This window comes from Chionomys nivalis, chromosome 11, assembly GCF_950005125.1.
Source record: "Chionomys nivalis chromosome 11, mChiNiv1.1, whole genome shotgun sequence".
NCBI classification, from domain to species: domain Eukaryota; kingdom Metazoa; phylum Chordata; class Mammalia; order Rodentia; family Cricetidae; genus Chionomys; species Chionomys nivalis.
The window spans coordinates 8,672,614-8,698,428 of NC_080096.1; the positions used below are offsets into that span (position 1 = coordinate 8,672,614).

Below are 25,815 nucleotides of genomic sequence, written 5' to 3' on the forward strand. Positions count from 1 at the left end.
GTGCATGAGAGTGACGGTGTGTGGTGTGTGTTTGTTGCTGCTGATCAGGTTCCATAGAGCTGTGCCGCTGGCCCCCAAGTACTTTATTAGAAGTTTCAGTTTGATTGTTATCAGCCAAGTCAGGTTAACTTATGCCCTTTTAACAGCTTGCCCCAAACTCTGGTGACTTAGAGCTATGAGGTTTGATTTCCCTCACGCTGGAACACTGTGGGCGACAGGCTGCTCTGCTGTTTTGTCTCTTGAGTGACAGAACATTTACTTTGATTGTTTTTTTGGTTTTGAGGTGGAGTCTGGTGGAGTCACTTTGAACGCCAGGATCCCAGCCTTAGCCTCCTTGAGTAACTGGGACATAGGTGTGCCATTGTGCCCATGTGCTGAGCATTTGAGCAGGGCAGATTGAAAACTAAGAGCTCTGGGATAGCCTTGAGTGGCACTTCAGTGCTCTGGTACACTTGGAGCTGGATCATAGTCTGACCAGCGTGAGGGATTTGGGGGGCTCCTTGCCCTGTGTCTGTACAGTTTTGACCCAGTTCTGAGCAGTGCATCACTGGTGACTGACTGCCTTGTGAGTCAATGCTTTAAAATTGACAGAATATAGGTGGAGAATATGAATGAGAACTGTTTTGACAATTGGCAGTACTGGGCTGAGTTGGCTACTTGGAAACCCCGGGAAGCAACATAGCAGCTGCTCTGTTTTTGGGCTCTTGCTGGCTGGGTTGTTGACTTCTGTCACTCATTTTTTAGAGTAGGTGTGGGAATCTGTGGTGGAGGAATCTGGAGTGGGATTCTGAAGAGTGCATTGTATTTTTACCCTGAAAGCTCTCCCTTGTCCCTAAATTGGGTAGCTGATATTCCAGTTTTCCAGATAGATTGCTGTTGTTGATTGTGTGTGTGTATATATAAATAATTATGTATATAAAATATATATAATTTTTTTGGTTTTTAACTTAATTTTTATTTTACTAGTCCAAGGTTATATGGGTGGAAAGTTGGTTTGCATTTGAAAATGGGGTGTCAGAGCTAGTAATACTCCGCTGAGGCACTTGTGACCTGTCTTTCTGTTCAAAACCTGCATGGCCTGCTCCCCGCTCAGCTGAGGGAGCCATGATATGGTGAACTTGAGTCCCGAACTGTATTTTTAGGGTGTGTGTGTGGGGGGAGGGGGGAGTGCAGATACTCTCTCTCTCTCTCTCCAGATACTCTTTTGGTGCTTGGCTGCACTTTTAGTTCTTTTGATTTTTTTTTTTTCTTTTTGGTTTTTCGAGACAGGGTTTCTCTGTGTAGCCCTGGCTGTTCTGGAACTCACTCTGTGGGCCAGGCTGACCTCAAGCTCAAAGATCTACCTGCCTCTGCCTCCCGAGAGCTGGGATTAAAGGTGAGCATACCACCAGCTGGCATTTTTTTTTTTTTTGCACCCTTTGGTTTTCAGTGATTCTGACTCTGTGTATCATCATCATAATGGTACTGAGCAACTACTAAGTGCTGTGTGCATTCCTGTGGATATAATCACCTCCCTGCGAGTGGAAAAGGCTTAAAGCACACTACCACTAACTGCATTTTGAGTGGCTTGTGAGCAGAGCTGGTGCAGGGTCACAGATTTGAAAGGGACTCTCATACATTGTTGATGGTGCTCTTGTTCCACACTTGAACTTAATTTTTGTAAGGTAGGATTGTGTTTAACGTTTCGTTTGCTTTCTTTCCTTTCAGATTTGACTTTAAGAAATGTAAGCTGCTCTATGAGAGTTTTTCCAACCAGACCAAGTCCATTAACTTGGTTTCCCATTCTATGATGGCATTTGACACCCGCTATGCTGGGCAGAAGCCCAGCCCTGGCATGACCAATGTGTTCAACTGTATCTTTCAGCCCTCCAAGAGCAGCAGCGCCACCCAGGGCTCCATTCAGATTGAACTGCATTTCAGGTAGTAGAGGCAGACTGCAGCTCTGCCATCCTTTTTCTGTCCCACTGTGCCCCCATAGGTCTCTCTGTGTAGCCCAGGCTGGGTTGAAATTTACTCTGTAGCCTTAGGCTTTCCTTGAAGTCAGTATCCTTCTACTTCAGCTTGCTCAGTGCTGGGATTACAGGCATGTACCCTCACACTTGGACCCCCAACCCTAATCTTTCTTCCTCCTCCTTCTTTTCATTTATTTACTTTCACTTTAAGTATTGCTGTTTTGCCTGCAGGTATGTCTGTGTGACAGTGCCACATCTCAGAGTTACAGACAGTTATAAGCGTCATGTGGGGGCTGGCATTTGAAGAGCAATTTCCTTAACCGCTGAGTCATCTCTCCAGCCCTCCAACTCTGTCTTTCCTTGTGGAGATATTTCCTTCTGTGGTCAGTAGGTCAAGTCCACTGGCTTTAGAACATCAAAGGATGAAAAAATTGGAGGCTCACCAGCACTTATCAGCACCCACCAGCACCCACCAACATTTACCAGCACCCACCAGCACCTGTCAGCACCCAACAACATTTACCAGCACCCACCAGCACCCACTAGCACTTGCCATCTCTCACCAGCTCCCTTGCAGTATCATGGACTCACCAAAAGGTGTCTCTGTTGCCTTAAAAAAGTAGTTTGACATTGAGCCAGATCCTCCTTGTGAAGTGACTTGGGAAGGAAGAAATTATGTGAGTTTAAGGAAAAAACCCACGCCAGGGCCTTTGGTCTACATGAGAGGAAGGCGGTTCTGACAGAACAGTCATTTACGCAGGACTCCTTGAGTCTGATATCATGGGAGGCAGTGGGGCGGGGGATGGGGTCGACATGGTGGGGATGTTCTAGAATGAGACAGACCTTAGCCCTAAGATTTAGTCTTCCTCTCCATAGCTATGTTTCCTTGTTGAGCTTTGAGATTCACTTTCCTCTTTTATGGATTGAAGCAAGAGCTGAGTCATTCTGGCAAGTCAGTTGTCATCCGAAGCGGCTACTGCTGTTACTGCTGTCATAGTTGTACCCTTTCATGCTCTTCTAGGTCAGTGACTCTCAGCTTCCTAATGCTACTACCCTTTAATACAGCTCCTCGTGTTGTGGTGACCCCCATCATAAAACTATTTTCCTTGCTGCATCTTTGCAGTGACTTTGCTACTGTTATGAATCTTAATGTAAATATCTGATACACAGGATATCAGCTATGAATCTTAATGTAAATATCTGATACACAAGATATCAGCTATGTGACCCTTGTGAAATAGTTGTTTGAAAGGGTTGAGAACCACTGACTGCTATAGTGTGAGATTCTTACAGTTCAGGGCTGTTCTTGTATGGTTGGTGTTTAGTGTGCCACCCAGGAGTTCCTCCCAGCTTAGCTTTGGAAGGGAGGAGCTCTTGGTCTCTCCTTTAGGAGGCCAAGCAGAGGAGACATTTTATCCCTTTGTGGGAACATTAGGAGCCCAACAGTGGCAGTGCTGGTGGCTTCTTGCTGGCCCCTGCCTTAACCAGGCATCTTACCTACTGCCATTTGAATGCTTCCAGATCTGCTAACATGGGCAACTCCACCCCCTTTTACACACACACCTGGAGAAGGTCCAAATGACTTGGGAGATTGCACAGGTTAGAGTCTAGTAGTCACAAGTTAGATCTAGGTCTCTGATATCAGAACTGAATTCCCTAACTCTTCATGGCCTCTGATCTTCGTCACTGGCTGAGTTAGCCTGGGATGCGATGGGTGTGTTTAGCAGCCCCTTTGAAGATGTTTCTCAGAACGGGAGGCTTCCCTGTATTTGGTTCTCCAGCAGAGGGGTGGTTTGGTGTTTGCTTTACTTCCTAAATAGTCAGATCTTTGTCCCCTCCTCATCATGTCTTTAATATATAGGAGGCCTAAAGTATTATTCTGTGCAAATACTAAAGGCATACAGTGGGGCCGATCTATTGGGAGCTCACCAAGGCCAGCTGGACTGTGACTGAAAAAGCATGGGATAAAACCGGACTCTCTGAACATGGCGGACAATGAGAACTGACGAGAGGCCAAGGACAATGGCACGGGGTTTTGATCCTACTTCATGTTCTGGCTTTGTGGGAGCCTAGACAGTTTGGATGTTTACCTTCCTAGACCTGGATGGAGGGGGGAGGACCTTGGACTCTCCACAGGGCAGGGAACCCTGACTGCTCCTGGGACTGGAGAGAGAGGAGAAGAGGTGTGGGGGGAGGGGGAGAGGGGCGGGAGGAGGGGGAGGGAAATGGGAGGCGGGGAGGAGGCAAAAAAATTTTTTTTCAATTAAAAAAAAATACTAAAGGCATATAAATTCATGGAGCCAAACAATCAATTCTTACCTTGACTTTTGCTAACAGGCATGCCCTTGTTAGTGAGAGGAGTGAGCTGCTTCAGGAAGAATCGCTCTTCTGTTGGGATGTTGTATGTGAAATATAAATTACTTCACAGTGTTTCCAGGCTTGAAATATTTTCCAGAACGGGGTCTGACACACTGACTTTCCAGTCAGCACCAAGGCCTGACAATCTCTGCTCAGAATGGGGTGGAAAAATTTTACTGAGGGCAACATTTTTTGTCCATTACAAAAGGGTAGAGTGTTTCTGTGACAGACGCTGTGTGAGAGAAGGGACTGTGCCTTGCCGTGCCCTTTTCCAGAGGCGTCGAGCCAGGCACACCCCCAAGTCAGCCTTCCCCAGGCAGGCTGGGGAGCGAGTAAATGGAGCAGCCAGAGCCAGGGTCCCTGGCTTCACAAAATCAAGTTCGACTCCCAGACCCTGTGACCTCGCTAGCCTGCCTCTGCCTGCTAGTGTGGTAATAGGGCTGGCCATCACTCTGAGGACACTGGGGTTGCAGACCAGGCCTGAGAGTCTTTCTTGGGAACCTTAAAGACTACAAAACCAGTCCCTGTCTCCTGCCCATCCCTCTGCCCCATTTCTACTCTAGGGTAGGGTGCTTGCTATCCACCTGTGACCAATGTCCTTTTCAGGCTAAAAGGTCTGGGGTTCGAGGTTAGTTGCAGTTAAAGAAGCCAGATAGTACTGGTATATGAACGTGGTGTTTGTGAAGCCGTCCTGAGCTTCTAAGAAGGCCTGCCATCAGGAATGACAGGAGGAGTGATTGGGGGAGCACCTGCCACGTGCTTGCTGCTTCCACTTACAGCATTAGTAGTTCCCATTTTATATGTGAGAGCACAGCCTGAGAGGGACAAGATTACTCTGGGCCTCTTAACTTCAAAGCCTTTGCTCTTCTTACTGGACCAGCCTTTCGCAGCCTTAACACTGAAGGGTGGCTATTCCTTAAAAGTAGGGCCTATATCCAGAAACATTTTGGAGTTTGGATTTTCCCCCCTCATATTTTGGAGAATTCACATAGGCTTTGCCAGTTAAACATCTCCAATAAACCTTGCAATATGCAGGGCTGGAGGAATGGCTCAACAGCTGCTTTTGCAGAATGTCCAGGTTTCATTCCCAGAACTCAGGTGACAACTCAGAACCATTTTGGAACTTCTGTCTCAGGGGACCAGTGCCTTTTTCTGGCCTCTGTGGGCACTGTACACATGTGGTGCAAAGTCATACATACAGGCAAACACATACATAATACACGTAACAACAAAAATGAAAAGAACATCCAAAGGCTCTCAATTCAGATGTGAGCATTTTGGGTATTTGGATTGGGATGCTTAGCCTATATTGGTATTTCAGATCAGGCTGCTCCTATAGGACTGTACTGTGCATTGTGTCATGGCTAGGAGTATCCCAGCTCTACCTACCAGGTGTCAGCTGTGCCATTGTGCCTTCTCAATTATTATTGTTGTTATTGTTTTCCAAGACAGGATTTCTTTGTGTAGCGTTGGCCATCCTGGAATTCACTCTGTAGATCAGGCTGACCTCAAACTCATGGAGCTCTGTCTGCCTCTGCCTCTTGAGTGCTCGGATTAAAGGCGTGTGCCACCACTGCCTGGTGCCTTCTCAGTTATTACTACTAATAATAATTATTGTTAAAGACAGAAAAAAGAGGCTCTAGATGCTGCCTAATAAATACTTGCTATAGTCTAATGTTAGTTGAGGACTCTGTGTCCTGCTTTCCTCGATATAGCTCTCTTTCTCTCTGTCTCTCTCTAATGAGGGACTGGAGAGATGGTTCATTGATTGAGAGCACTTGTTGCTCTTGCTGAGCGAGGACCTGGGTTCAGTTCCAGCACCCATGGTGGCTCACAACTATCTTCCAAAGCTTCCAAAAGATCCTCTTGTGACTTTTCCCGGTCACTGGGCATGTGTGTGGTGAATAGGCACACGTGCAGGCAAAACGCTCATACACATAAAATAGAATAAGTTCTTTAAAAAATGTGATTAACCTCCAAAATGCTTATACTTGATGTGCTCCTAAAGCAGTGCTCAGAATATTTTCCATGCTCTAAGGTGGCAGTTATGAAGTACTGGAGTGGGGGGGCCTGCACATCTGCATTCCCAGGTACACGCGTGCCCCTGAGCAGGAGGATCACCGAGTCCAGGCATCTGAGGCCATCTCGGATAGCATAGGGGTAACCTAAAAACAGAAGGAAAGAAAAAAGTAACACTTAGCTGCTGCTTACTGGTCCTGAGTAAGGCCTTGGGAGAGAGTGAAACACCGTATTTCTCTTTGTGATTCTCTTTTTTTCTGTTTTTTTTTTTTTTCTTGCAGGTCTACAAAAGATTCCTCCTGTTTCACTGTCGTTCTCAACAACCTCCGAGTGTTTCTCATATTTGACTGGCTGCTGTTGGTCCACGACTTCCTACGCACTCCCAGTGATGTTAAGAAACAAAATGTTACTCCTGCAGGCCACCGCAACGCCAGCAGCGAATCTGCTGTCGTTCCCAAAACTGTTAAGAGTGGAGTAGTCACCAAGCGGTCTTCCCTCCCCGTGTCCAATGAGAGGCACCTGGAAGTCAAGGTCAATGTAACAGGTGATTGTTCACAGTGTGTGCCACAGTTTGTTTGTTTGGAGTTAACTCAGACCTGTCATACAGGACAGCTTCTCTGTGCCAGCCCCGCCCTCTTACTTTTTTGAGAAAGGATCTCACATGGACCAGGCTGGCTGCAAACTCTAAGGTCTGCCTGTTTCTCCCTCCTGAGTGCTGGGATTGCTGGTGTAAAACGCAGTGTGAGTGAATCTTCCAGACCCGATGAATAGGAATCTATCAGCACTTCCCAACAGTGGCAGCTGGACATCAGTGGTCTGCACTCCTTGTGGGCAGTGTGAACAGCTGTGCAAAGCTGTTGTGGTAGCCCGTGCTGCTTGACTAACCCGGCTGACTCTTCTTCCTAGGGTTCTAAGTCCTTTGGAGATGGGATGCTCTTCTTTACTTCCGAGTATCTCTTGAGCTTCCCAGAGTGACCAGGATGTCATTTCTCTGTCTGTCTTGAACATGCCTATTGGACAGAGGAGCTACAGAGTAGTCTTTTCTGCCAGTCACTGCTTGGTTAGTCCAGCTGTGCTTGCCAGATCCTGAGTCTGGGATAGCAGTGAAGCAGGACATTGAGAGCTCACCTGGCAGCTGTGCCGCTCGTGTTGGGACAGCTGGGTAATGCCAGCTTCCCTGCTTGCCTTGATTGATGACATTGTCCTTTCTAGGCACGGAGTTTGTGGTTGTTGAAGATGTATCCTGCTTTGATACTAACGCCATTATTCTGAAAGGCACCACGGTGCTCACCTACAAGCCCCGCTTTGCTGATCGTCCCTTTTCAGGAAGTTTGTTTGGTATTGAGGTAAGTTTACTGGTTGACTGTAACACTGCTGAGGCTTCAGGGAGAACCATCTAGAAAAGTATTTGCCCCTGAGTGCTTATTTTTCTAGTGCTAGGAATGGAACCGAGGGCCTTGTGAATGCTTAGGCAAGTACTTTACCAGCAATCTACTATTTGTTAGGCCTAACCTTCAGAGTTTTTGAGTCAGTAGGACTGGGAAAAGACCCAAGAGTCAAGCTTGTCTTAAATATGTGTGCATGTAATTAATATATATATATTATAAATATATAGTATGATTATATATATAATTATAACATACATAGTGTATTGTGTGGTAGTTTATATATATATATGGATCTATATAGTGTATATAATTTGTAAAATAACTGCAGGTGTATATATGTAATACAGTATAATTTATATACATAGATAATACATCAATATGATTAAAATATCTAGTATATTTAATATATGTGATATGTAATATATACAGATATAGTGTACATAATTTATATGTGTGTGCATATATAATAATGTTGTACAGTACTATATATAGTATTATATAATTTATAATATGAATATATTGTGTGAGTATAGTAGAGTGAGTGTATGTGTGTGTGTTTATTGCTTTGGATTGAACCAAGACCTTGTGTTTATTAGGCAAGTACTCTGTTAACTAAGGTAAGTTACATTCCCTACTCAGCTCAATCCTTTTTTGTTTTGATTGTGTCAGTTGCCTAGGCTAGTCTTGAACTTTTGATTGTTTTGCTTTAGCCTCTGGAGTAGCAGAGATTATAGGTCTATGCATCGTATTCATCATGGCCTCCTGAGCTCTTCATAGGGAAACATCATTCAGTGAAGGACCTTTGCCTCTCCCCTTGCTTTTTCTTCCACTCTGGAAGCTTACTTCCCTGTGTTCTGTCCTCCAGTGTGAGCCATAAACATCAAGGACTTTCCCCACACACCCTCCTCTCCTCAGGACACTAGTCAGGGTGACCTCTTAGTTGCTACTCCTACGAACACCTTGTTGGGTGGTCTGGCTCTGCATGGCTCATCTCCCTCCTGTCGGGACTGATGCAGTGTTTTCCAGTGCTGAAAAGCATGCACCATAGGTCCCCTTAGCACATGCCAGGTCAGTGTCTTACACTATAAACTCTCTCATAATCCTCAAGAGGATTCCAGTGCTGAAAAGCATGCACCATAGGTCCCCTTAGCACATGCCAGGTTAGTGTCTTACACTATAAACTCTCTCATAATCTCTCAAGAGGATTTGGAAGTGAGATCCAGTTGGGGATTGATTAATGACCACCAGGTACAATGGGGTTTTGTGTAGTTCCTGAAGAGGAAAGGAAACGAACACTTTTCCTCTAAAGCCTTGGGAAGGCTCCGTAGCAAGTGTGCACAATTGAGGCAGTAGTCCTGTTAACCTTGAGTCCTCTCCCTTCAGGCTGAGCACTGTCCTGTGAAGGGCCCTTGGGTAAGGGGGGCCTGCTTAGAACAGGCGGTAGGGTGGTGTTTTTTTTGTTTTTTTTTGTTTTTTTGTTTTTTTCGAGACAGGGTTTCTCTGTAGCTTTGATGCCTGTCCCAGAACTAGCTCTGGCCTCGAACTCCCAGAGATCCGCCTGCCTCTGCCTCCCGAGTGCTGGGATTAAAGGCGTGCGCCACCACCGCCTGCTAGGCGGTAGGGTTTTATATTGTATCCATCCCTTCAGAATACCTGCTCTGTAGTGATGCTCATGTGCGACCTAACGGACCATGACTCTTACTGGTATGATTATTATGAGGGAGGTAATTGAACTTGAGTAGCCTTTGCCACCTGGATATGTCATATGTAATATTAAGCAGCCTCTACCCTGTGTCTTTTTTTATTTGTTTTTGTTTTCTGAGACAGGATTTCTCTGTGTAACATTCCTGGCTGTCCTGGAACTCTCTTTGTAGATCAGGCTGGCTTTGAACTCACTGAGATTCGCCTACCTCTGCCTCCTGAGTGCTGGGATTAAAGGCATGTGCCACCACCACCCAGTTCACCCTGTGTCTTTTAAGCCTTGGGTTGTGGACAGAACAGAGGAGACAAGGTAGAAGCCATCTCTGTGGGATGTTCTTGGCTCAGGCATCTCCTTGGACATTCCTCTCCTACTTAGCTCAGGCATCTCAGTGGATGTTCCTCTCACTCTTAAATTAGAAAATTCTGGGAGGAGGGAAAATTGGCAGTCCCATATATAATTTTTATTGTTATTTTGGTGTGTTCTGTCTTGTCCTTAAAAGAAAGTCAATATTATTATTATTTTGTTCATTTGAATCAGGGTTCCTCTATGTAGCACAGGCTGGCCTTGAATTTTAGTCTTCCTGGCTCAGCTTTCCTAATGTTGGGATTATAGTCATGAGTCTCCATGTCTAGCTTTGTAATATTTTGATGAGTCTGTATTTTTCACATAACCTGTGATGTGCTGTCCTTCCTAAGATTGATGTCATGTGCCACCACCACTTGGCCCTCTATACGATCTTTTCAACTGTGTTTTCCCTCTTTTCCCGTTTCTTCATGTTTCTGGAGACAGGATCTTGCTGTATAGTTCAGGCTGGCCTGAAACTTGTGATCCTCTTGCCTCTGTCTCTCAAGGCTGGGGTTAGTTTGTCACTACTTCGGCTTTGAGCCCCTACCTTTAGGTGACTGCAGATCCTTAATCAAGTAGATTTGGTGCAGCCTTACTTGCTTTTTTATTTTATTTTTTTCTTTTGACAATTAAAGTGGTTAGTGAAATTTTCTATATTTTGTATTATTTCCTTAGGTTAGTTCCTGCATTTATTTGATCCAAGGGCAGGAGATCTATAAGCCATTGTGGGTGAATTAGGAACATTTTCCTGCAGGTGGACCACTGCACCTACAGTTGGCTGCAGGCTAGAGTGGCAGCCCAGATCTTTGCAGCATTTACTTCAGCAACAGATTTGGGTCCTGTGAAAACACGGGGCTTATGACTCTTGAGAAAGTCCACTGGTGCTGCTAACCCATAGACCCCTCCCAAGGCAGGCAGTAACCTTTGCTGTATTGTTTCATTTTCAGGTGTTTTCTTGCCGGCTAGGGAGTGAGCAGGACACAGCTCTTTCAATTGTGGATCCAGTTCAAATCCAAGTAGAGCTGGTGGGGAACTCCTCTTACCAGAATAGTTCTGGGCTCATGGATGCGTTCAACAGTGATGATTTCCCACCAGTCCTAGAGGTAATGCTGAGCAGTGTCTAACCCACGGATGCATCCGTGGTCCCCTGTGCAGACATTCTTGACTACTCTGAGTCTAGTATCATCGTATTTACCCCAGCACCTGTAATGCATATGATGCTGCCTAGGATCTTGCAGTGTGTGAACAGGATAAAAGACCCTTTAATAGGCTGGTATCATTTTGAAGTTCTATAAAAGTTGACAGGAAGCAGAACTCAACACAGGTAAGAATAGTGTTTAGATGGCTGCAGGATGGGGACATCTGGAGGTGGGGTGGGGAGGTAGGATATAAGCCAGTAGAGGAGGAAGGACATTTCAGGTCAAGAAGTCGAGTTAGGGCAAAAGCAGACGGTCTTACTGGAACCGAGAGGTATTGAGGGAAGGTGAGGACCGAAGCTTGCTCTTTTCTTTCTTTCTTTCTTTCTTTCTTTCTTTCTTTCTTTCTTTCTTTCTTTCTTTCTTTCTTCCTTCCTTCCTTCCTTCCTTCCTTCCTTCCTTCCTTCCTTCCTTTCTTTTTTTAAACAAACTCCAGAAGTACATTTATTTATTTGTTTGTTTGTTTGTTTATTACTGTGTATACAGTGTTCTGTCTGATGGCCAGAAGAGGGCACCAGATTAAATTACAGATGGTTGTGAGCCATCATGTGGTTGCTGGTAATTGTACTCAGAACTTCTGGAAGAGCAGCCAGTGCTCTTAACCTCTGAGCCATCTCTTCAGCCCGATCTTATGTTTTTTATTTTATTGTACTTACGTGTGTGTGGGTATGTGTGTGCGCCCACGTGCGTGTCTGCTTGTGAGTATATGTGTCTGTGTGTCTGTAGATATCCATAGAAGCCAGAGAAAAAGAGCTGGAGTTATAGGCAGTTGTGACTGCCTAGTACAGGGACTGGGAACTGAACTCAGGTCATTTGGAAGAGCAGTAAATGCTCTGAACCCCTGAGCCACCTCTTTAAACCAGGTGTTGTTTCTTTGATAAGAGGGCAGTAACTCATCGGTCTGCTTGAATCATGGGGGCCTGAAAGAGGAAAGATATGCTGCTCTTGGGTTTGAGCGGCACCTCACTGGAAAACCTGAGTGAGGGAGTAAAGAAATGCTCCATCACAGACCTTTGCACCCTGCCGGGTTTGCCTGCTTACAGTATCTCTGCTGCCCTATTTCAGAAATGGTTCTTTTAGACTTGACCAGTGTAAAAGTTTGAATAAAGAAAAGATTTCTTCATTATTGTTGTTTTTATTAATAATAATGTTATATTGTTATTATTATTATTGACAGGTACTCGTGTAGCTTAGGCTGGTCTGGAACTCCTGATTCTTCTACCTCTTTCTCTGAGTACTGGCAATATAGGGGCAAAGAGATCCATTTTGTAGGTATCCTAGATTCATTTCTGTTGCTGTGATGAAATATCCTGATGAAAAGCAACTTAGGGGAAAAAAAGGGTTATTTCACCTTATAATTCCAGGTTATGGTTCAACATTATATAGAGGTCAAGGCAGAAACTTCCACAGTCAAGAGCAGAGAGAAATGAGTCTATACATGATTGTTTTCTTGCTCAGACTCAGCCCGATTTCTCTACTCTCAGTTCAGTACCTCCTCCCTAGGGAATGGTGCTGCCCAAGGTGGGCTGAGCCTTTACATCAGTTAAGACATGCCCTCTGAGACATGTCCAAAGGCCAACTCAGTACAGTCAGTCTGTCACTGAGACTCCTCCCAGGTAATTACAGGTTGTATCAAGTTGACAAAGCTACCCATCACAGTTGATCAATTTATTTCAGAGATAAAAAATGTAATGGATCTATGTAAAATGGATTAACAAACTATTACCGTTAGGTGGTCCTCACCCCTAGCCATGTTCTTATCTCATGAGGTATTAATTGCTCTAGTAATTATTCTAGTTTAGTTTTTTTAAAATTGTATTCAGTTTTGTCACTATTACCTAATGACTGAGATACTACCTCTTCATCATTTGCTTAATTTCAATATCTTTGCAGTCTTTTAAATGAGGAGTTTGTGGTGATATCTGACTTCTGGGACATAAAATGGGAATTATGTGTGAGTGATGTGGGGGCACAAAGCCAAAAGCAACTTTAAAAACTGTTGCTCCCTTTTACATTCCATTAGATTCAGTTACAAGCCCTGGATATTAGACTCTCCTATAATGACGTTCAGCTGTTTCTGGCCATTGCAAAGTCTATCCCAGAGCAAGCTAGTGCTGCAGCCCCGGACACAGCAGCCTTGGAGGCAGACTCCGTCAGCACTTGCCTCCCAGGGGCATCTCGAATTGGAGAGGACATCAGAGAAGGGTCAAGGCACACTTTAGATCCTGTCTTGGGTAGGTATCTCATTGGAAACTCAATCAGTCTTCTTGATAACACTTAATCTCTCTTTTTGTCTCTCATTTTTACTCTGCACCAGACTGGTCCAACATTTGATATGTCATCAAACTTCTGGCAATCCTTCTGCCTCAGTCTCCCTAGTTTTTTACTTATTCACCAAACTGGTAGCTGCCCCCTTTAACCTTTTCAGTTTTCTTATACACAGATCAATTGTTCATAATCTAATTGTCATTGAGTATGATTGTAAATCATAAGTATGACTTGACAGCAACTACTCCAGCTTACAGCTAGGTTTCTGCTCACAACAGCTCAACTACAAGTGACTTTTAAAAATTGAGATGACTTTTCCTGTGAAAACTTTGAGTCAGTGTTGCTCACACTAAACGATAGTCTTCCACTTTTAAGATACAACATAAGGAGATGATGGGAAAGTTCAAGGTACACATGATAGAGGTCTACACTAGGAGCCCATTTTACCTCGAGAAAGGTTATGGTATTGGTCCCCTTCCATCAGACGGTGGAGTAATCTGTGTCAAACTGTCTCCTAGAGTTACAGCTGGCTAGACTGCAGGAGCTGGGCTTCAGCATGGATGACTGTCGCAAGGCTCTCCTGGTGTGTCAAGGTAATCTGGATGCGGGCTCCATGATCTGCTATTTGTCTTGACAACTTGGTTCCTTTTCATTTCCTCCTCAGTTCTGAGGGAGTGGGAGAGGAAGGGAGAGAGAAAGACTGAGAATGTGAATATACTTTGTGTATCCTCACGGGGCTGAGTATTATTCTGGTTTGACCATAGCTGTGATCTGAAGGATTTTCTATGATCAGGAGGTTAACTAGAGCTGGCTGTATGGGGTCAGATGCTTCCTTTGCCCCTCATCAAGGTCCCTACTTTTTAGGGACTTTGGGCAAGTCACTGAGCCTCTCAGTGCTAGTGCTTCCTTACCTGTGAAGTCAGAGTAGGAGACCCTGGCCTGCAAGAATGCCTGGCACTTGGAAGGTAGTTGTTAGTCCTGGTTCCTGGTGTAGTATTGGCAACAGCGGTGATCCTGACAGCCATGACCATGTGCTTGCTGCCTTACAGCTCTGTCTCTGGGCTTTTAAACAAATAAACCGACATTGATTACATTTATTTCTTTGTGTGGGTGTGTGTAAGTGGGTATCTATGTGCCACTGTGTGTACCCACTGAGCCATCTGACTAGGCCCATCTTTGTTTGATTTAGTGTCAGAGCATTGTGTAGCCCAGGCCAACCTTGAATTCATTATGTGCCTAGGACCATCTTGAACTCCTGATCCTCCTGTTTCTGTGTCTCTAGCACTAGGGTCACAGGTGCCAGCCTCCTTGCCTTTCATGCACTGCTGGTGATGGGACCCAGTGGGCAAGCCCTGTGAGCCCCATCCCTGTCCCCAGCCTGGCTCTGGGTTTTCTTGTGGAGTCTCCTAGCTCTTGGAAATATAGCCATTACTGTTCATACTTCTGATGAAGAAACTGGCTCAGATAGGTTAAGTAAATTTGTTCGAGTTTATCCATTAGTGTGGGCCTAAGGCATATTAAAGAGAGGTGTGTCTGATGTGTAGAACCTGTATCCTTTCTTCTGTGGCCCACTGTACACTGTGCCCTTCTTCCCTGGCACATCATACCCACCTTTTGTTACTCTTTTTTTAATTGATTTTTATTGAGCTCTACATTTTTCTCTGCTCCCCTCCCTGCCTCTCTCCTACCCCTTCAATCCTCCCCCAAGGTCCCCATGCTCCCAATTTACTCAGGAGATCTTGTTTTTTTCTACTTTCTACTTCCCATGTAGATTAGATCTATATAAGTCTCTCTTAGTGTCCTCATTGTTGTCTAGGTTCTCTGGGATTGTGGTTTGTAGTAGGCTGGTTTTCTTTGCTTTATGTTTAAAAACCACCTATGAGTGAGTATATGTGATAATTGTCTTTCTGTGTCTGGGTTACCTCACTCAAAATAATGTTTTCTAGCTCCATCCATTTTCCTGCAAAATTCAAGATGTCATTATTTTTTTCTGCTGTGTAGTACTCCATTGTGTAAATGTACCACATTTTTCTTATCCATTCTTCGGTCGAGGGATATTTAGGTTGTTTCCAAGTTCTGGCTATGACAAACAATGCTGCTATGAATGTAGTTAAGCACATGTCCTTGTGGCACGATTGAGTATCCTTTGGCTATATACCCGAAAGTGGTATTACTGGGTCTTGAGGAAATATAACCAGCAGCACAGACACAGAGAGAAACAATTAATAAATAGGACTTCCTGAAACTGAAAAGCTTCTGTAAAGCAAAGGACACAGTCAACAAGACAAAAACGACAGCCTACAGAATGGCAAAAGATCTTCACTAACCCCACATCAGACAGAGGTCTGATCTCCAAAATATACAAAGAACTCAAGAAATTGGTCATCCAAAGGACAAATAATCCAGTAAAAAAAATGGAGTACAGACCTAAACAGAACTCTCAACAGAGGAATCTAAAATGGCTGAAAGACACTTAAGGAAATGTTCAACATCCTTAGTCATCAGAGAAATGCAAATCAAAACAATTCTGAGATTTCATTTTATACCTGTAAGAATGGCCAAGATCAAAAACATTGATGAAAACTTATGCTGGAGAGGTTGTGGGGAAAAGGGAACACTTCTGCATTGTTGGTGGGAATGCAAGCTGGTACAGCCCCTTTGGATGTCAGTGTGGCAAATTCTCGTAAAATTAGGAAACAACCTTTTGTTACTCTTAAGAAAAAGCAATACAGTCAAGGTTGTTTTTCCTTCCAGCCTTTACACTTTCTTTGGTTTCTCTACCTTTTTTTAGGTGTTATATGTATACAGGCATGAGGATGGACACACAGACACACAGACACATGAGAGAGAGAGAGAGAGAGAGAGAGAGAGAGAGAGAGAGAGAGAGAGATCCTTTTTCTTTCTGAAGTACTGGAGATTCAGTCTGAGGCCTTGTACTTTCTAGGCAAGTGCTCTACCACTAAGCTACACCCCTGGCCCACAGTACATTTTGATTATTGGTAGGTTGCATGATAGCCTCCTTTTAAACTGTGGTCTTCTTATTCCATGGTTTCCATAATTTGAGCTCAGCCATGGTCTGAAAAAATTAAATGGAAAAACCTGCAAATTATTTATGAGTTTCAAGTCTCAAGCCATTCTGAGAAGTATGGTGAAGCCTCTCTCTGTCCTGTCCAGGACACGAGTTGTCCTTTGGCTAATGTGTCCATACTGTGTGTGCTGCTTGCTCAGGAGTGACCCCTGTGCTTGTGTTTGTGTAACCCTTATATAACTTAACAAAGGGCCAAGAGCGGAGGAGTGGTGGTCTGGGGTTCAGAGGTGCCCAGAGAAGCTGCAAACTGCTTCCTTTAAGACAAGGCAAGCAGGGGCTGGAGAGATGGCTCAGTGGTTAAGAGCATTGCCTGCTCTTCCAAAGATCCTGAGTTCAATTCCCAGCAACCACATGGTGGCTCACAACCATCTGTAATGAGATCTGGTGCCCTCTTCTGGCCTGCAGGCATACATGCAGACAGAATACTGTATACATAATTAAATAAATCTAAAAAAAAAAAGGCAAACTTTTTTTAGCAAGGAAAAAAAATGCCCAGAAAAGCCCTGTGCTGAGGCTGCTGAGATCTGTAGGCAGAGAAATCTTTCTTTCTGCCTATAAATTGCAAAGGAAAAATTGTGCTCGGGTTTTTTATTTGTTTGTTTGTTTTTGGTTTTTTGAGACAGGATTTCTCTGTGTAACAGCCCTGGCTGTCGTGGAACTCTCTTTGTAGACCAGACTGTACTCAAATTCACAGAGATCCACCTGTCTCTGCCTCCCAAGAGCTGGGATTAAAGGTGTACACCACTTAGCAAATTGTGCTAATTTTGCCAAAATCTTTAATCACAGTGAATACCAGTGACTGGGAAAGGTGCTGAGTTACAGAGCTTGGCGTTCTGTGCTTGTAGCATCCCTCTGGCCTTGGATCTCATGCATAAGTGGTGGGGACTGTGATATTGCAAGTAAGATTTGTGGTTTTATGTTTCTAAATGGAATCTGGTCTACAAATGAGAGAAATCTTGTGACACTTGTCTTTCTGAGCTTGAGTTATTTTGCTTCATATGATGGTGTCCAGTTGTGTTCACTTTCCCTCAAGCCACATCATCTCATTCTTCTCTGTGGCTGAATTACTGCATTGTGCACATGGACCACATTTTCTGTGCCCACTCACACTGACTAACAAGGCTGTGCACATACCCACATATGTACATACCTGTGGTGTTGTCACAACTCTTCCTTCCCATAGAGGACATTCTACCCCAGACACACAGCAGCCAGTTGTGTGTGGATGCTCATCACATCACCTGAAGCACCTTGACCCCTGAAAGCAGTGAAGGTGGGCTAGCTATTTGTCTTCCTCAGTTTTGTTTCCACTCAGGCACTATTGCTTCTTGATTTAGCTTCGTACCTTGTCATGTCTAATTGTCCTATGATTTTTATTTTTTATTTTTTTTAAGATTTATTATGTATGCAATGTTCCTACTTACTGCCTGTGTATTTCCATGCCAGAGAGGGCACCAGATCTCATTACAGATGGTTGAGAGCCACCACGTGGTTGCTGGAATTGAACTTAGGACCTCAGGAAGAACAGTCAGTGCTCTTAACCTCTGAGCCATCTCTCCAGCCCTGGTTTTTATTCTTTAACTATTCAAATACATCTTCCCCTATGTTGTAAGACCCTTTGGGGTTTCTAGATGGGCTTGGTGGCACACATCTTTAATCCTAGCACCTGGGAAGCAGAGGCAGGTGGATTTCTGTGAGTTCGTGGCCAGCCTGTTCTACAGAGCTACACAGAGAAACCCTGTCTTGAAAAACAACAAAACAGAACAAAACAAAACGAAAAAAAAGAACCTTTTGGGTTTCTTTGTTTTTGAACTAAAGCCAACAAAGTGGAAAGAACAGCTGCTAGAGCAGGGCCAGTTACTGGGCTCTGCTTTGAGAGCTCGCTTCCTCTTCCTGGTGTTCTAAGTCGGTGCTTCTCACCCTTCCTAAGACTGAGACCCTTAAATACAGTTCCTCATGTTGTGGTGACCCCAGCCACAAAATTATTTTCTTTGCTACTTCATAACTCTAATTTTGCTACTGTTATGAATCATAATGTAAATACCTTGTTTTCCAGTGGTCTTAGGTGACCCCGTGAAAGGTTCTTTGACCTCAAAAGGGGTCTTGACACACAGGTTGAGAACCACTGCTTCTTGTGCTGTGAGGCCCAGAGCTCAAAACAGCTTGTTCAAGATTCAGTAGCTGCAAAGTGCAGAATCAGTCTAGAGCTGGGTGTCCTTGCTCCAGAGCCCAGGCCCTCAAGCAGGTGTGTTGTTCACATTCTGAGTGTGTGCTGACATTGCTGTCTTCCTCCTTCCTTTTCTCCTATTCCTCCTTTTCCCCTGTCCCTTTCCTCTTTTTTTCTTCTTGGAACCAAGAGGGTGTTTTGCACTCTGGTTGTTTCTGTTATTATTATGAATATTGTTATTCAGGCAGGTGGTACTAATAATTCCCTATCTCTGTCTGTCTATATCTATCCCTCTCCCTCTCTTCCTCTTCCTCCCTCTCCTCTCTCTCTCTCTCTCTCTCTCTCTCTCTCTCTCTCTCTCTCTCTCTCTCTCTCCCCTCACACACACACACATGTACACACACAGACATGTGTGCATCTCATTTTGTTCTCTGCCCTCAGGGAGTTTGTGATTGAGATGACAAACTATGCACAAAGGAAGACATTTGAGGACAGTTATCAGTATGTGCAGAACTAAAGCAGAGATGATGCTTGCATACCAAGCGGTCTTGAGACTCTGGGCAATTCCACTGATCCCCCCAACCCCCCTCTCTGTCCATGATGGCACCAGATGGGGCCTTGGGAGTCAGAACAGGAAAGCTTGGGGAGAAGGTGTGTGGCAAGCGGGAGCTTACTCTTTGCCTAGGAGCAGGATTCCCATTATATCCCCCCCCGCCTCCCCCCCCCCCCCCCCCCCCCCCCCCGGTAAAGCTTTGGGAATTGGTGGGATGTTCACCTTCTGATTTTCTTGAAGGTCAGCTGAAGAAGGCAGCAAGTTGGCTGTTCAAGAATGCAGAACCTCTGAAGTCCCTGTCCCTGGCCTCCAGCAGTAGAGACAACCCGGGGGCTGTGGCGGCTCCACGAATCTCTGGAGTAGAAGTCAAGGCCGAGAGTGTATGCATCTGCTTCATTGATGACTGCATGGACTGCGACGTGCCCCTTGCCGAGCTTACCTTTTCCCGTGAGTGTGCCTAGCCTGGGGCACCTCCAGCAGCCCAGTGTTGCTCAGTTCCTAGGGCCTGCCTTTTAAATTTTCCTTGTATTCTTGTTCCCCTCTACTTCATAGTGCAGTAACTAAGATAAAATTAATTGTTTAACATGTTTTTCAGATTTTTTTTCCTTTTGAGACAGTTTCTCTGTTTAGCCTCAGTTGTCCCAGAACTCCCTCTATAGGCCAGGTTGACCTTGAACTCAGAGTTCCACCTGCCTCTGCCTCCTCCCAAGTGCTGGGATTAAATGTGTGAGCCCCTATGCCCCATCAGATTTATTTTTTTAGACAAAGCAGACTTGATGCTTAGTAAAAATACTTTAGTGTAGGTTTAAGGGCATAGGTGTGGGCTGTCAGGTATTAGTCGAGGAGAATAAGACATACTTAAGTATGGGTATGGGGAAGAATCTCCCAGAATTTTTTATTTCCCATGTGTGACTTCATCCTGTAGCCCAGGAATAGTAGAGATTGATACTGATAAAATTTCCATCACCTCAGGAGCTCTGTCTGTCCATTCTTCTGGTCCTCTCCCACATATGAACACACTGGGCAGCAGATTATTAAAATAGATAAAATTGTCAAAGAACTAATAAACACACTAAAATCTGTTTAAGCTAGTGCTCTCTTGTCACTGCCCTCTTTCCATGCATTCAGGGAGAAATACCTTATATAGGGCTTTGGCCTGACCTGTGTGCTGGGGGATGAGGTTGGGGGAGGGAGACCATATTTTAGGTACAGTGCTTAAGGGAGTGCCAAAAACTCACAAATTAAGACAATGATATATATGTTTCTATTTTTTATGTGTATGAATGTTTTACATGCAAGTATATATGTGCACCACTGCCTACCTGGTGCCCATGGAGGTCAGAAAAGGTTATCAGATTCCTTGGAACTCAAGTTACAGATGGTTGTGAGCTACCATGTGGGTGCTGAGTATAGAACTCACCTTCCCCAGCAGCCAGTGCTCCTAACCACTGAGCTATCTTTCCAGCACAATTATAATATTTGAATGTAGTGGGTATAAAACATGAAAACGGATGCACAAACCTACATGGTAGACAGAATGCTGTAGTTATGTGTGCTCTCCCATGAGGCTGTCAGTATGAGCTGTAGCTAGTGTCTAAAATGCAGCTCATCTGTGGAAGGCAGCTTTGCTCTTGCCTGTATAATGAGATTTGCTTCTGTTGCAGGTCTGAATTTTCTTCAGCACATAAGAACTAGCCCTGAGGGCTATGCCCACTTCACCCTTTCTGGAGATTATTATAACCGCGCTCTGTCAGGTCAGTGTAAAGCGTAAGTTATTAGAGGATTTAAAGAATAAGTGAAAATGTTTACCAGGGCCCATTGCTATGTACATGTGACATGAGGAAAAGGGTGGGGTGATTTGAGACTGAGAAAGACCAATAAGTGTGTTTGATATGTTATGACTGTACTTATAAGTCTTTCAAAGGCTAGAGAGCTAGTCTTAAAGAGTTGAGCTTCTTTGGTTTTTTTTTTTTTGTTTTTTTTTTTTTTTAGGCAAGGTCTTACTCTGTAGTTAAACTCAGGCTGTCCTGGAACTCATGGAAATTCATCTGAATTTGACCCAAAATACATTTTTTAGTACCCATGCAGAAGTGGAGTGTGGCACATACTTGGGTGCAAATGAACCATATCTTCTGAAGAGGAATTCTAATTTGTATAGTTAGGAAGTATTCATGATATAGTGACAGTGAACACAAGCATCTTAAGAGCTGATCTGCACACCCCTTTTCAAGTCTGTGCATTAACACACATGGACAGATGTGTTTATAGTACTATTCTTCCTAGTAGTGATGAGACTAGAGTTGAGCGAACATCTTTCAGGAGTAAAATGAGCGAATTAGATTGGTGGAGTGCTACTCATTGGCAGAAAACACATCTCAGTCAGCTTCACCAACACAGTAACACTGCGCTCAAACGTGTTTAAGGGGCAAAGAAATCTTGAAAAGAATACATATGGGATTTCATCTATATATCCATCTATTCATAGACAAATCAACCAACTCTTAAGAAATACAAAGTCTGAAAGCATAAGACAGACAAGAAAGCAGGGAACAGTCTGTGCAAATGATTGCAGGGAAGGAGGGGGGTTAGTTAGCACCCAGACGTCACAGGGACTTGTCGCTTTCTAGTTCTTTCTCCCTTTTCTTCTTCTCTTTCTCTTTCTCCTCCCTCCCTCCCTCCCTCCCTCCCTCCCTCCCTCCCTCCCTCCCTCCCTCCCTCCCTCTCTCTTTCTTTCTTTCTTTCTTTCTTTCTTTCTTTCTTTCTTTCTTTCTTTCTTTCTTTCTTTCTTTCTTTCTTTCTTTCGAGACAGGTTCTCCCTATCCCAGGCTGTCCTAGAACTCGCCCTGTTTACTAAACTGGCCTCAGACTCATCAGAGCTCCATCTGCTTCTGCTTCCCAAGTTCAGGAATTAAAGGTATATGCAGCCATGCCTAACCTGATTTTTTATTTCAAATGATTTATACAAGTGCTTGGTGGTAGTATTTCCTTTAAATTGTGTGTATGTAAATATATATATATATATATATATATATATATATAATCTTGTTTAAATTTCTTTTGTACATGTGACACATTTTAAGATTAAAACAAAAACAAAAACCTGAGAAAATTAAGCTAATGAGGCTCCAAATGTGCCTTTGTTCAGCGGATGGATGTAGGAGCTCTTAGCTAAAGCCACTGTTTTTCTCTAACCTAAGCCTGAGGCTCTTTTTCCTGTCTCTATTGAGGAAGAGGTCACCTAGCTTTAATGAAACAGAGCATGTGTCCTCCCTGCCTTCTTCCTGCCACCTGGAGAAGAGCATGATGGGGAGTGTTAATGCTCTTCCAGGCATGTTCCATGCACAGCAGGCATCTGTAGGGTGACCTGTAGCCAAAGGTGGTTCTTTCATTGTGAGATGGAATTGGAGCCATTAGGCTGTATTCTGTCCTTGCTAAGCACTCATGCACAGTATTCTCCTATAAACCCTTGATATCTGCTGAACAGATGTTTTATTTCCTGCATTCTTTTAGGCTGGGAGCCATTTATTGAGCCATGGCCGTGCTCTGTATCCTGGCAACAACAGGCAGCTAGTCGTCTCCATCCTCCACGACTAAAGCTGGAGGCCAAGGCCAAACCCCGCCTGGATATCAACATCACTTCTGTACTGATTGGTGAGTGGAACCGTGCCTGCTGTAGGCTAACATCTTTCTGTAACACGAGTCCTTTGCCTGCAGACAAGGATGCCAGGTGGGCAAATGCTTGGCCCTGTGCCTGGCATCACTTCCTCATCATGGCTGCTCTCCTAGTGAACCTAATCTGGTGTCTAGTGTTGGAGCCCCATGTTAATCTCCATGGCCAAGCTAGAGCTGAGGCTGCTTAGGGACCACAAAGTGTCCCCATGAACTTTCTCCTCATAATTCTTGTCTGTAGGTTTCATAAAGTACCCTAGAAGTGAGCTTAGATTCGCTTCTTTCAGTCACAGAGGAATTTTTGTTTGTTTTTAAAACAAGGTTCTGTAGTCTAGCCTAAGCTAGTCTCAAAATCACACTTCTGCCTTAGCCTCCAAAGGGGCTGTAATTATAGGCACCCAGTGCCGTACCCTGGTACAGAGCAGTTCTTTAAGGTATGACTTTAGCAGAATGAGTTAATTCTCTGTGCTGTTTCCTATCAGCCGCCACACTGACTTAACTCTGAAAATGATTTGCTTAAAGAATTGCCAAGCCGCCAGGCAGTGGTGGCGCACGCCTTTAATCCCAGCACTTGGGAGGCAGAGGCAGGTGGATCTCTGTGAGTTCGAGACCAGCCTGGTCTACAAGAGCTAGTTCCAGGACCAGGACAGGCTCCAAAGCTACAGAGAAACCCTGTCTCAAAGAAACCAAAAAAAAAAAAAAAAAAAAAAAAAAAAGAATTGACCAGCCAATAGCATGCCTTTTTTTTTTTTTTTTCCCGAGACAGGGTTTACTTTAATGTCTTAGAAATTTGCTAGTGACTCTGTCCTCAGTCTCATTGAGTCTCTATTCACCTTTTCAAGAACCAAAGCACGGGTCTGCCTGTCTAAAGACTTCCCTGGACTTTGGTATATAACCACCACCTACTTTTGCCCTTTTCTGTCCCACAGTGTTGTATTTCTGTCATTGCTTTAGCCCCTTTTGTATCATGGGTGGCTTCATGGAGTTAGTTTTTCTGATGGCTTTCATCTTTTCCATGTGGAATTCCGTCTCCAGGGTCCAGCCTTTTCAGCTTCTAGCATAGACCCAGCATATAAGGAGGTGCTTAGTAAAAGCTTGTTTTGCTGAATTGAAATGATTTGATATGAACCTTTTACCTTGTTTATCTCCCCTATTCATGTCTTCATGGAATTCTTTTTAGATCAGTATGTCAGTACCAAGGAGTCGTGGTTGGCAGATTACTGTAAAGAAGACAAGGAAACAGAGTCAGTCAAGTCCGAAGACTGGATGGGCTCCTCAGTGGATCCGCCATGCTTTGGACAAAGTAAGCATAGGCCTGTCTGTATCAATGTTAATCTACAGAGCAGTCCTTCACCGAGAGACTCGGATAGAATGCTCGTTCTCTGTGGAGAACTCCATAGGAAGTTCTGACTAGCCTCCGTTGTTGGTTTTAGTCCTTGGAAAAGACGGTTTTCTGGCACAAACTACTGAAATATTACTGCAGGCTCTAATTCCACTGACATGAGGGAGAGGGGATCTGCAAACCCTTACTCTTGATTTCTAGTGACACCGGAGAGCATGTCAGGACACGCTGTTGGTCTCTTTATTTTCAGTTGGGCAAAATCAATTGGTTTTTCAGTCGACAGGATTTTTAAAAACTGTATTATAAAAACATTTAAAGCTAGCGTTAGAGGGTTTGTATGTATTCTTGGAAAGAGGGAGGGCAAGATCCCAAGTGGAAAAACCTTTTTAAAAGAAGGGCTTGTATTGTTCATAGTGCATAAAGGAGTTGAATACCGGCTCTTGAGGAAGGAGTCAGTGTGTTCTTTGTTGATGATTTTTTGGTCCTGATGAATACCTCAGCATGGAGCTCTGTTTGCCTTAGAGCTGGGGAGAGGTGACAGACACCACAGGTCCTGCTTGTTCCATAAGCCATTGTCATCCAAATTCAGCTCAGCCCCAACTCTTTCAGTGTGGTTTCTTTGGAGAGTCTTGGCTGGACCTCACATAGCTCATGAATACGTAAATATTCCATCTGGTCTGCAAACAGTCCAGGGAAGATGGGCTTTCTTAGCATAGGAAGCATTTGTGCCTGTTTGCCTCTCCTAAAAGCTTCGGTTGGCTTGTTCTCTCTTCTCAGGCTTTTGCTTCTGAGTCTAAGCTCCAGCTCCCCTAACCCTAATCTGTGTGGCGAAAAAGCAACCTTGCCTGTCCAGAAGACTCTAAGCAGTCCTTGTATATCCAAGAGAGCATGGTTCTGAAGAGAGCTCTGTAGTCGGTGACCTCAATCCAGTTAGTGCCAACTCCAGGAAGGCCTGATGCGCTGGAAGGCCCACTCCCTCTTTCTTACACTTTTCTCCTTTCTGTTGTTAGTTAATCGCCCTATCTACATTAGAGCTTGATTTTTATGGTTATTGAGGCTGGTGTGATACACTATTTTAGCCACCCGACACTGATACACCTAAACACCAAATGTCTTTTTACTGTGTCTTCCTGGAAGCCGTCTAAGAGACTTCCGGCAGCATGTGTAGCACTGGCTTTCAGATTAGTAGCTTTCAACCGTGTTGAACTGACTACTAATTTTCAGATCTTATTTGAGAACTTTAGCCATATTTCTCCCCAAAGTTAGGTTTTTGACCGAGACCAGACATAAACCAGGCTCCCAGAGTAACCTCAGTGTGAAATTCCTCCTAAGGAACTGGGAACCCCCTGCTGTTTCAATGTTTCTAGCTAGCAGGGAGCAGAGCACATTTGCTTCGTGTTGCCCTTGTTGAAAGGCTCACAACCAGTGGCATGACTCCATTGATCAGTTTATGAGAAGTACAGGTGATTTTGTGAGGTGTGTGTCCAGTTGGAACTTAGTCCTGTGAGATAAACCGAGAAAGGACTGCTGGAATCTGGAGGCCAGACTGACTTTTGCTTTTTGCTTGAGTATTTGAGGTGGCCAGTGACCAGCACCCTGTCGCTCCTGTGCTTTTCCAACTGGAATGGCATATCTCCCTTAAAATCCATACTGATTAGACTTTTCTGGGCCAACACACAACATGGTTTAAATTAAAACCTTCCCGAAGACTTGTTGTTCTCTTTGAGGGTATGTTCAATGCATTCATTGTTGCCTAATTAGAAAAAGG

At 44.3% G+C, this 25,815-nt stretch overlaps 1 protein-coding gene across 8 annotated transcripts in view; it reads left to right on the top strand.

Annotated features, from left to right (window-relative positions):
* Vps13d (vacuolar protein sorting 13 homolog D) overlaps positions 1–25,815 on the top strand; it is a 226,072-nt gene that overhangs the window by 64,820 nt on the left and 135,437 nt on the right. For 7 of the 8 annotated variants that reach the window (XM_057785000.1, XM_057785006.1, XM_057785001.1 and 4 more), the window contains 10 exons: positions 1,708–1,920; positions 6,611–6,873; positions 7,542–7,675; positions 10,712–10,867; positions 12,984–13,194; positions 13,747–13,821; positions 19,277–19,483; positions 20,701–20,790; positions 22,547–22,687; positions 23,886–24,008. In XM_057785000.1, coding sequence (XP_057640983.1) covers positions 1,708–1,920; positions 6,611–6,873; positions 7,542–7,675; positions 10,712–10,867; positions 12,984–13,194; positions 13,747–13,821; positions 19,277–19,483; positions 20,701–20,790; positions 22,547–22,687; positions 23,886–24,008 — 1,613 coding nt within the window. The remainder of the gene's footprint in view (positions 1–1,707; positions 1,921–6,610; positions 6,874–7,541; positions 7,676–10,711; positions 10,868–12,983; positions 13,195–13,746; positions 13,822–19,276; positions 19,484–20,700; positions 20,791–22,546; positions 22,688–23,885; positions 24,009–25,815) is intronic. The other variant, XM_057785007.1, reaches the window with a different exon arrangement.